This window comes from Zophobas morio, unplaced genomic scaffold (genome assembly GCF_036711695.1).
Source record: "Zophobas morio isolate AGI-343-1 ecotype UQ-CSIRO unplaced genomic scaffold, CSIRO_AGI_Zmor_V1 ptg000030l, whole genome shotgun sequence".
NCBI lineage: Eukaryota > Metazoa > Arthropoda > Insecta > Coleoptera > Tenebrionidae > Zophobas > Zophobas morio.
In genome coordinates this window covers 13,001,196-13,013,086 of record NW_026972135.1, presented here as the reverse complement: position 1 = coordinate 13,013,086, position 11,891 = coordinate 13,001,196, and the positions used below count along the sequence as shown (strand labels likewise).

The 11,891-nt window shown below is 31.6% G+C and overlaps 1 protein-coding gene across 2 annotated transcripts; it reads right to left on the bottom strand.

The window, feature by feature from the left end:
* Window positions 1-233: 233 nt before the first annotated feature.
* Window positions 234-3,617, bottom strand: LOC135138173 (juvenile hormone esterase-like). 2 transcript variants are annotated; one of them, XM_064068071.1, is made up of 10 exons: window positions 3,533-3,617; window positions 3,348-3,482; window positions 3,161-3,292; window positions 2,953-3,106; window positions 2,503-2,894; window positions 2,273-2,450; window positions 2,049-2,221; window positions 1,721-1,995; window positions 1,516-1,671; window positions 234-737 (listed from the first exon to the last, which is right to left on the bottom strand). In XM_064068071.1, the coding sequence occupies exons 1-10, from the start codon at window positions 3,584-3,586 to the stop codon at window positions 698-700; spliced, it is 1,689 nt and encodes a 562-aa protein (XP_063924141.1). In that variant the 5' UTR covers window positions 3,587-3,617; the 3' UTR covers window positions 234-697. The 2 variants fall into 2 exon arrangements, with proteins under 2 accessions (XP_063924141.1, XP_063924139.1); XM_064068069.1 differs by lacking the exon at window positions 234-737 and having other exon boundaries at window positions 1,402-1,671.
* Between the last annotated feature and the right edge of the window lie 8,274 nt (window positions 3,618-11,891).

The window sequence follows — 11,891 nt, the reverse complement described above, 5'->3', positions numbered from 1 at the left end:
TTCTGTTCATTTATTCTATTAACGAATGTTACTGTTAAGGTAAACAAATACCAATTTTACAGTTTGTGTTAGTTCAGAGCGTTTTTGCCGTTTCTATGTCCTTTTCAGATCATAGTACGGCGAAAACGCTCTAAATAAGGACAAACAAAACGCTTGCGTGTTTGTTTAATTTACGACCATCTAAAAATCAATATCTCAACTATATATTTACGGAAATTTCTGAACGCCATTTTCACTACTATTTTCACCTTACAATACTCTAGAAACTATAAAAGAAAAATCGACCGTTTTCTCAGAAATGAAATACACTAAAAAAACTGGTGTGGAGATTTAATTTTCAATCAAGGAACAAGTTGGGCAACACGTTTGACTGGAAATAGTAGCGGAAGCTGTTTTTATGGTTTTTTTTCATGAATTACGTCTCTGGTCACAATTTTGTATGAATATATTCTTAGACTAATGCATTTCGTTTTGACTGGTTGGATAAAAATTATAGACCTTATTTGGAGGGTCCTTAAGGGTTAGTTTCGTTATCTTATGGGTATTTCTTCGATGTTAATTTACTTTAATGGTAATTGTTTGAAATAAAACTAGTAAAATATTTCATGACAGGTTTCCCTCTTATTAGAGTACAGCTTACGGTTTGACAGTACAAAAATGTAATGCAGACTTTCTACGATAAAATTATTCTGCAAATCTAGTTTTGATGTAATTTATTTCTTTTATCTAGCCGACATCTGGAACAACAGTTTACTGTGTTAGTTTAGTGAGATTTTTATCGTTTTTTGGCTGGTTTATATCACAGTTAGTACAATAGAAATCCGCTAAATAAGCATGAATAATCCATCATTTGAAGACCAACCAAATGTTTTCGCGCAAAATAATAAAATTACAATTTTTTTTACAAAATTGTCGTCGTTACTTACAATACATGGTTGAAAAAGCGAGGAAAGTATTGTCTTGTTTATGTTGGTTTAGTGATCTTTTTATCGTTTCTGTGTTTTGTTTAGACTACAGTACGGTAGAAACTCACTAAATAAGCATAAAAAATGCGCAACGAAACGAAAGTACGGCATGTTTCTTGGCTTTAACAGCAAATCATATCTCTATTTTAACTTATAGAACAATAAAAACAAAACAAATATTATAAATTGTCCAAGAAACTATACCGTGCTTCAGAAAGCTCTTGACCTAAATAGCTACCTTCAATAGCAAACTTATTCTTAATGTTTGAGATTGAGGATAGGTGTTAAGGTCTGAGAAAATCCAGTTGAGAAGATAGTGTCAATCGTTTTGGCTAAGTATATCTACAGAAAATGTTTGTTTGGAAGTCTGTTAGATTACGAAACGCACTTGCAGGTAATTGTATCTTCTTAAATATTTTAAGAAATAATTATTAGGTCTATATTATATTATAATGCTGAAAACCTACAATACATTTGCCTGCATACATATTAATATACTTTGTATATTTTTTAGTATGTATCAAAATCTGTAAAGTTTAAACTTTCATACAAACTATCCCATTTCTCCATAGCCTCTCCCTTAGGGTTGCTTCTAACTTCCAAATCAACGTTGATGTCAAGATATAGAAACTCTCCGCCATCTTCAAGAGACACTTTGGGCCAAGTCACATTCTGAAGCAAGTCTGATGCTTCTGGTGTAGGATTTCTAAAGAAAAGGTATGAGAGAAAGTTTTTCCACAGTACTAAGTGTCTACCGATATTTCGCAAAATTTGTCCACAATTTGATAAGTCGTTGTGACGTAACCACGTCATTTTCGACGAAATCATCTAAACTGCAACCTAGTATAGTTACACAGAAAAGATAAGCAAGTTCTTCAGCATGTCCAACACTTCCGGCACCGTCATAAACAACTGAAACATTTCCAGGTAGACTGTCATACGAAAACTGGTAAAAATAAACATCAGTAAGACTGGATGATAGTGCAGCGTGTTTGATGATACCCCTGTTAAACCCGTTGTCGCTGGCATACTAAAAAGTATACAATATTTTGTTTTGGGTTATTATCAAAATTACAAACTTACACGGATTCCGTCTCCCAAATTCGCACCAAAGGGTTCGCCGTTGGTGTAAATATCACGAATTGATGTTGCCATTTCTAAATTTTGATCACTATTTGTAATTGGCATATCAATTGGCACTATCAACTCTAAGTTATTGTCAAATTCCTGTAGAACAATTTGCACCACGTTTGGATCTATAAATGTTTGTTCATGTTTGATATTTTAGACGTCATAGATTGAAATACCTGGGTTAAATAGTAAGGATTCTTCAGAATTTATACCAATTATTATTGGCACCTGCAAAAAACTTCCAGCTTTAAACAAACCGTACATTTTTCGCGTGATAAATGCATCTGGATTTTTAACTTCGATTACAGGTGTATAAACTAATACAGCCAAATCCTGGTCCAACAGTGTGGCCACCTGTCAGAAACATAGTTTAGTTTCATTTGTCTATCGGAGAAATTTTTCTTACACTTTGTAAATACTCTTGTGCTGTTTGATCCAAATCTGCCGCATCTAAACTCTGTAAATAATCAAACAGTGCTGCAGAATCGTCGCTATCTGAAAAGGTAGAATTTCGAATTGCAGCGGTTCCAAAAGCAATTTTTCTAGCTTCTCTTTGAATAGCCCATGGACACAAAGATGAACCACTTTCCAAAATCGCCCCGCTGAACAAACCTTGCGAAGTTTGATCTAGTAGATGAAACCCTACAGACACTGATCCTGCGCTTTCGCCAAAAATCGTGATTCTTTCAGGGTCTCCACCAAACAAGTGTATATTTTCATGTGTCCATTGTATAGCCAGCCGTTGATCTTTTAATCCGTTGTTTCCAGGTATGATTTCGTCTTGTGTGGATAAAAATCCTAAAAATAAACATAAAGATAAATAATAGCACTTAAGTAAACAAAAGGTTATTTTTACCAAAAACACCTAATCTGTAGTTGATTGTAACTATGATAACTTCATCTTCTATTAAAAGATCGGGACGGTAATCTAACGACCGACCTGACGTGAAAGCACCACCGTGTATAAAAAGCATGACAGGGAAAGAAGCATTTTCGTCCTCTTCAGGAAGCTACAAATTTTACAAAAATTTGACGAATTTATTTTTAATCTATGAAGTGTATACCGCTGGGGTGTAAACATTAACAAAGAGACAGTCTTCTGAATCTGAAGGCCATTCACCTTGTTGCTGATAGCAACTTGTGTCTAAATATGTCGTATTGAGAACACCTTCCCAGGGTTGAGCTGGTTGCGGTGCCTAAAATATGGGTTAACTTATACACACATATAATAAAAAAATAATAATAAGAAACCTTAAATCGAAGCGGACCGACCGGCGGCGTTGCATATGGTATTTTTTCAAAGACATAGTAAGCTGTGTTAGTAGAGGTTGTTGTTTGGCGTCCTAATATTTGTCCGGTTGGTAATTCTATTATTGGATCTTCAACCTACAACACTGTTCGAACAAATTTTATACACTTTAACACTTGTGACTTACCGATAAAACCGTGCTAATTAATGTGAAAAGAAAAATAAGTGTTTGATGGGTCATCTTGTTGTCGATTTTGTTAATGATAAGATGATTTGGCAATGACTCGTTTATAAGCACATAATGAAGTACCGTGATAATAACTAATATCGTTATCTAATAGTAAAAAGTGTTTTTATCTAGTACCACTCAACGAGTTCAGTACGGTGGCAATTGTTATATTGTGGTGCAGGAAAATTATTTTGGAACCCAGTATACCCCCCACCCTTACATTGTTGTAACATATTTTGTATTTTATTGAAAGTAAGACCCAACATTTTTGACAGACTTGTGAATGTGATTTTAAAATATGTAGTTTTAATTATGAAATATCTGAAGGATTAGAAGGTTTTCCCCGAGGGGTAAACCGCCGACCATCAAGTGTACAATTGATTTCCTTTTGACAATGATTTCCTGTTGATTTCCCCGATTTCTTTTGATTTCCTCTGATTTTCTTTGACTTCCTGTGATTTCATTTGATTTCCTATTGATTTCCTTTTGATTTCCTCAAAATTTGTTTACACAATGTACTACAGGGCGATTGTTAACTTTTTTTTAACTTGACTTTTTTGTTTTGCCGATAATGATGTTGAATTTAAATCTTTTTTTACCAAGTGTTTACTAACGTGCGGTGACTAGGTAAGCTGAAGTGCTTTCCCTTTAGACGAAAAAAATAAATAAATAAAATGTATTGTGCTGCTAAGCAACAAACTGAAATATTTAAGAAAAAAAATCTGATTTTACTTACAAAAACAACGCTACTCTGAAATCGAGGTTTTAGATGTCTAAATCAATAGAGTAAGTATACGTTCGAATTTTACACTTTCTTGGGTCAAATGTGTGTTCTAAAATGGACATATGCAATATTTTAGATTTTTTGCACATTCAGTCAGAAAACCTTATGGTCTATTTTAATTTTGAAATTAGTTCGTTTAAATCACTCAAATATTTAATAGATTATATTATATATTATTATTAAATTTTTAATAAATTATATTATGAAATTTTGCTTTTGACTTTACGAAATTAAAAGTGGATAAGGCCAAGGATATTCTTAGTTACATCCGCAGTTTTTACTTATCAGTGACCCATAAGGCAACAACGACTGGCTCATACGTTCACAGAGGTAATTAATGAATACCAAATAGTCCAAAATCATTCTATTAAGTTCATCTCTGTGTTGTGCATACAAGATCATGTTAAAGGTTGACCTACTAAATCAAACTTATAATAATAACTTAAGTCATTACTTTTTAAAAATTGGGTTTATTCATTTATTATGGTAGCATAAACAGAAAAAAGAAGTAGTTTCATTTATTTTATTAAATGTTAAAAAAAACGGTAACTCTAAACATAAAAGTAAACCATTTCTGTTGGATCATAACAAAATATCACAAAATAAAACAACTTCTTAAAAAATACTTACCCTATAACCTGGGTCGAGGTTTGTGTATATATTGTAGATGATGTTGAAGTAAAAAACTGTGCTAAATTCTAGCTACCCATAAATACACTTTAAATTTTTTGTTCACAACTTTCAAATGAAGCATATTAGAAAAAAAAACTTTTGAAATGCAAAATTTAACACGTAAAATTTTTTTTTTTGCATAATAAAGGAGTGGATAACCCCACTTGATAAATTTTCAGAGGTAATTTTCCCCTTTAAAAGTGTTCATGGGCACCTAGAATTTTGCACAGTTTCTTACTTTAGTATTCTCTACGATATATACTTGTACAAATCTCGACCCAGGTTGAGGTTACATTATCACAAATTTTAATCACATCTCTTAAAAAAAAAACTAGAATTAAATCAAATATTTTTTCAATAATTTTTTTTCAAGGACTATACTGCCTCTTCTGAGTACCTGAGGTGGAGGTAGTTTCATTATATATTCATTTTCTTGGATCTCCCCCTGATCTTTAATGTCTGGAAACATAAAAGCATCCGGAATTTTTGGATTCCTTTTCAAAAAATCACAAAAAATAGGGTTAAGTGATAACACTTTACCAATGTAACATTTTTTGTTTTGTTTTTGAGTTGTTAATTGTACTATAATATAATCGTCTATATTTAAGTCTGGTTTAGAACGATCAGTCTTACACTTGATATATTATAGCGTCTTTTTTATTTTCCAATTTGGACTGGTTTTTGAATTTGAGATGCATCTTTATGTTGAAGGTAGGTATCTGTTTCTGAGTTAACTCTACTACTATTACATTTATTATTTTGAATAAATCTTTTGAGACGATCCACACTGACGCGATCCTTTTCATTGTCTAACAGCCAGCAAAGTGAAGACTTTTTTATAACTTTTGTTGTATTATCTAAGCGTATTCTGACTAGATCACCTTTCTCAACAAAAATATCGTCACTATCAAAACTTCTAAGGTGTATGTCTCTGTCAAATTTCTTAGATTCGTACGAAATTGTGCGAAGATCATTCAGTAAATCTTCATCTTGGTCAACTGGATCGTTTTCCAAACTTTGAAATCAGTTACGTTTCATGGCTATTTGAGAATTGTTGTAATTTTCAATGTGATCGCACTGTTCTTCACTAAACATTTCATCTTCAACTTCGTCATTGCATTCATTGTCTTTACACGGAGGCAAAAATACATAGTTGAAATCTATCACTTTCATTCCTAAATCTTCAGTGTCACCCAAACAATCCCGTAAAGCTAATTCTACGGTGCTTTGTATATCATTATCTGAAATGTTTCCTAAGTCATCATTTTTCACAAAATCTCTCTTCATGATTGAACTTTTTTCCTGATTTCTCTAGGAAAAACGAATTTTTTATCCAAATCGTTTTTAATGTTGTTTATAGTTTGCAGTCTGCCACTTCGATGCAACATATTTCTTATACTAAAATTAACAATTGTGCTAAAAGTTGAGGTCATTGATTTAAGGCTTCTAAACATACTCTCACAAGTTTGAGAGCTAAACTTCCAAGGCAAGAACATATCATCAGTAAGATTTTTGCACGACCTGAACTTAATGAATTTGGTACCTCATATCACAAACTCAATTTTTAAAAACTATTTTGGGGTGAAATTATAAATTTGGTTTGTAGGTATAAAGCAATATAATGTATCATTTCTCATCGGAACTGCACTTCATTAACTACAACTTTAATATTTGTCAAGCTAAAATATCATGCTGTCAGTTAATGATATTATACTGGCATTTTCTATCATTATGCCCTTAAAAGGTTATTTAATCTTCACTTTTAAGATTAAATTGATATTTTCTTTCTTATGATGAATCCTATGACTTATGTCGTACATGTTACGTTTATTAGTTCTAGAAAATATCTAGTTTAACTGGATTTGCTATGATGATTTTGGATTTCCTTTGTTTTCTTGTTGATTTCTTGTTAATTTCTCATTGATTTCTTCTTGATTTCTCGTTGATTTCCTCTTGATTTCCTTTTGATTTCCTTTGATTTCCTGCGATTTTCTATGATTTCCTGTAATTTCCTGTGATTTCCTGTGATTTCCTGCGATTTCCTTTGATTTCTTCTGATTCCCTTTTTGATTTTCTGTGATTTCCTTTGATTTCCTCTAGCGTGTACAATTGATTTCCTCTGCGGTTTACCCCTCGGTTTTCCCTAAGTTATTATTTATATTTAACAACTTCTCATCTGAAATTTTTAAATACTTAAATATCTTGAGAAATTTGAGACAGCTTTTTTAACAGTATGGTCAACATTAATGATAAATTTTTCACAGTACGAATCAAGCTTCATTCTATAAATATCTGTCAGAGTGAGTTGTAGATTTCTATGATGCATTATACTATGTTGTTGTAGCCATTTTTTTTACAAATTTTCCATTTTTCCAAAACAGACAATTTTCTAAATAACCCAGTAAACACAGTTGTGATGTTGACGTGACAGGTACGTACTCACAAAAGAACAATAAGTACATCGCATGATTATGTCTTAACGATATACCTGGAACGTAAGCTATATAACATCACAATGGAGTACTCATGCTATGTAACAAACACGTAATGTTGACTACAATTACTAGATATCTCATTATTATGTCGCAGCGATATAGCTTGCATATAAACATTTAAACATCACACTGTGGTACTCTTGTTATGTAACTAACACCTAATGTTAACTGCATTTACTAGATATCTCATTATTGTGTAGCAGCGATATAGTTGGCAGGTAAGCCTTGTAACATCACAATGGAGTATGTAACCAATAAGTAATGTTAACTGTCGTTACTAGATATCTGATTAATATATACATATACATTCTTCGGAATGTTTTATTTTTATTAGTTAATTATGCAAAGTGTTTTTCAGTTGATTTTACAAAATGGCATGTTAAATCGAAAATTAACGTTTCTGACAGGGCAACAGCAAAAAATATTTAAAAACATACATATCGAGTATTATATAGCTCTATTTTATATTTATTATTTATGTTTGTGTTGCAAGTAAATAGCATATTCATAAACAAAAGATGCTGAGTCTTAAAAAAAGAAATTTCTTCCCTGTCTTAAATCTTGCACAAGCGAGATGACGCCAATAGTGAGTTGCTCTTAATTTTTTTTTTCATATTATATTTCCTGTAATTATATTTATTTATAATTTTATTTTTATATGTCCATAACAACCTGCGCTTTATAAAACAGAACAAGAGACTTAATGCACATAGTTTATGATCAGAATTAAAAAATGTCCCATCTAACAGGTAATAGGAATTAAGACTAGTAATGAGACATTATTTTTTAACCTCTGCCTATACGTCACTGCCAAAAAGGAACAATTATACATATACAGAATTTTGAAATGAGCTAGAAAAATAAAATGATATATTTCCTTATTTTATTAATTCTAATGCAAAATATGTTGAAAAAACTAATCTATTTCAAGGTTAGCGATATCGTTCTTAAATAAAAATGAATTAAATAATTTCTTCACTTTGATCGTAAGGAAAACAAATAATAATTTGAATACGAAACAATAATTGATCGAGTTTTGTGTATTGACTTTCGCACTCAGTTATAGGTATATCTGTTTAACATTAAATTTTCAAAAGTTTAGATTTTTCCAATGTAATCTTGGGCTCTAAAATAAACTGGTAATGTATAATGTATAATTATAATTGAGTATTTTCGTCGTTGATCTTTAAATTATTATTTATTCAAAAAATTCACTTAATTTCATATCCAATATGTAACTAACTGAAAACTGATAATAAAGCAGCAGATATGACGAAATAGTGTAGACTTTTTTTAATGTCGGTAATAGAGTGTATGTATAATAAGAAGAGAGCGGAAAATATGCAGCAAAATTTTGGGAAATATGATCATATGACATGCATCAAATTTATGCAAATATGCAATAACTTTCTTAATATATGCAGAGATATGCAGTTGCATATGCTCCAAAAATAAAAAAAAGCGTAATAACCGAACAAAATTTATTTACAAATTGCAAAAACACCTTACCTTTTATTACAAAAAATACATAAATCACATTGCAAAGTGTTTAATTAGATCTCACTGACAAATAAATGACATTTTTTAAGATAATATTCTTATACTCAAAAATAAATATAGGTAAACAGAACGAATTAAAAAATAGTAGTAATCGACTATTTAATTACTATTTTGGTAACAATTTATTTTTAAATATTTTTCGAAATATTCTAACAAAAATTTTTCCGGTGATTCTAAAGTATGTATTTGTAAATAGAAAAACTGCGTACTGCGTCCACAGATGTAAAAATACTTATCGGATTAGAGCAAGCACAACAAAACACAGTTCCTTCTTGAAGAATAAGTTCAGGAAAAGGTTTAATGCATAAATTAATTTGAGTTATCTACATATTGACACACATCTCTATCGCTTTAAACACTTAAATGCAAACTCACGATGAAAAATAATAGGATAACGTCCCTTCGACCACCATAAAACATACCATTAATACACTTAAGTAACGAACAATAGTTATTTATTATACAAGCGGTTAAAGTGAATGTTTAATGAGCGGTCAGTTTAAGGCGAGAGCGGCGTATGCCGCGAGCGCCTTAAGACCGCGAGTTACACATTCATTTTAACCGCGAGTGTAATACAAACTTTTATTTAATTTTGACAACCCCAAGTCCCAAATTGTGAAAAAATTGGTGATTCAAAGTTCACATTCGAGAAACGTCAGAACTGACAGCGACCAAATAAAAATTTTATATGCTTAGAATTTAGGTTACAATATCAGGTGTGTGTGTGTAGTATGTGACTCTGGCGACGGTGTTTGTTTATTTTAAACAAACTAAAATTATCGAAAAATTGCAAAATCATGCAAGATTCCAACGACAAAACTTGCTCCCAGAAAAGAGGAAATCAGAAAGTGTATCAAAAGTTCCTTAAATGAAAAGAGCAGCAAGGCACTGGAGAAATTACAGAAATGGTAACCATGGTTTTAAAACAGCAAAATAAAAATTTTATTTCGCTAGCGGTTTAAAAATTTTATGGCGCTATCGGATAAACCAAAGCTTTAGTGGCCTACTGACGGCAAAATAAACGTTTGTTTACATGTCAAAATTGAATAAAAATATTGAAATGAACGGTATTTCCAAAAGTAATTAGGACCCGAATTTACCTGGCAGGATGGCTTAACACCCAGTGGTTCCTCCAAACTACCATAAAACGCAAACCTTTCCCAGTTATTTGCAATATGATTCATGAAATTTCGTTTTTCTAGAAAAATGCCGATCGAATGGCTTTTTTTTTTCAAAAAGTAGCACAAAAATTGATAAAAATGCAAAATATGGACACGTTACGTGAAATATGCAGCAGAAGGCAAATATATGCAAATATGCAATTTTTTTATAGCTGTATTCATTTTTAATTAGCATGATTCGTTCACATATTAAATATCAAGACTTATATGCAAAAAATAACGGATATGCAAATTTCATAAAAGCCGCTCTCTAAATTAATAACCAATTCATCGGGTATGTTTCTGTTGTTGTCTTCGTTCGACACCACTGTATTTACAGTATTTAAGCAGGTATACGTTTCCGCCCCTAAAATCCCACGAACGGCATCCTTGCCCACGTAAATACAGTAGGTACCTGAAATGAAAACAGAAACAGAAATAGTTTTACAACACCTTATCAAAATTTAAAAAAACCACTATGGTATTATTTGAAATTTATTGTTAAAGATTATATGGTCAATTAGATGTGGGTCGTCGTATTCTTTAAAAAGTGACCTTCGTCAGTGAGTTCGTAATGCTTAATTAATAATTATATTCAGAGCGAAAAATACAACGGCTTTATTAGAAATATACCAAAGACAAGTTCTTTTCATTGTAATAATTTCTAAGAATTATTTCTGTAAACTTGTTTACTTGAAATGTTATTTTGTAAGTACCTGCTTGGCAAATGATAAATAGAACATCTGTAAGGTGACCAGATTTCAAAAGTCCGAAATCGGAACATTAGTTTCCATTTCCATCGTAATCTGATATATAACTGCTTTGAAAATTTTTAGTTGTAATATACTAACAGTACTGACATTTGCTGACATTTAAAACAGTGCTGACAACCGTATCGATACAAGTTTTGTTCCCAATTTTTCACAAAATAAAATTACTATTCATGAAAATTAGTGATTTATCCTAGGATTTATCTTTATTCTTATCAGATTTATAGAAATCGGAACATTCACGGAACGAATGTTTTAATCGGAACATTTATTGGACGAAATTTGAAATCGGAATTATTAGAGTATTGAAATCGGTACACTTCCGATCAAATCGGAACGTCTGGTCACCTTAAACATCTGCGGTAATATAGGGAAGACCCAACGACACAAACAAAGCCATAAAAATTCTTTGCCCATTGTCCCTGAAACGGGACAAGGTTTTGAAGAGTTCATTCGTCGAATTTTGATTTTATAAAGACGTTTATAAAGCGATGATGGGTAGCAAAAAAACTAGAGAGTGGTTAATTTTGATTTTATTAAATTTATTTTATCTAATGAAAAAATAACGCTCAACTTCTGCATTTACTATCCACCAGATGTTTGGGGGGTGCAGTCGGACCTTTGTTAGTTTGGTTTGTCTATGAGTCGGACGATCCCTATTTTCCATATTTATGGTTATTGCACTTCACACTCACAGTGAAGCTGTCGAATTCCATTTGGCCATTTGGGTCACAACCACCGAACCTTTCTCGTAAATCCGTAACTCACTTCATTTTTAATGCAGTTTTGTGAAAATTGTGTGGGTTGAATTTACACTAGGTAAGTTAATATAATTCTAATGAATCATTTTAATTTTTACATGCTTCTGTTGTTTTT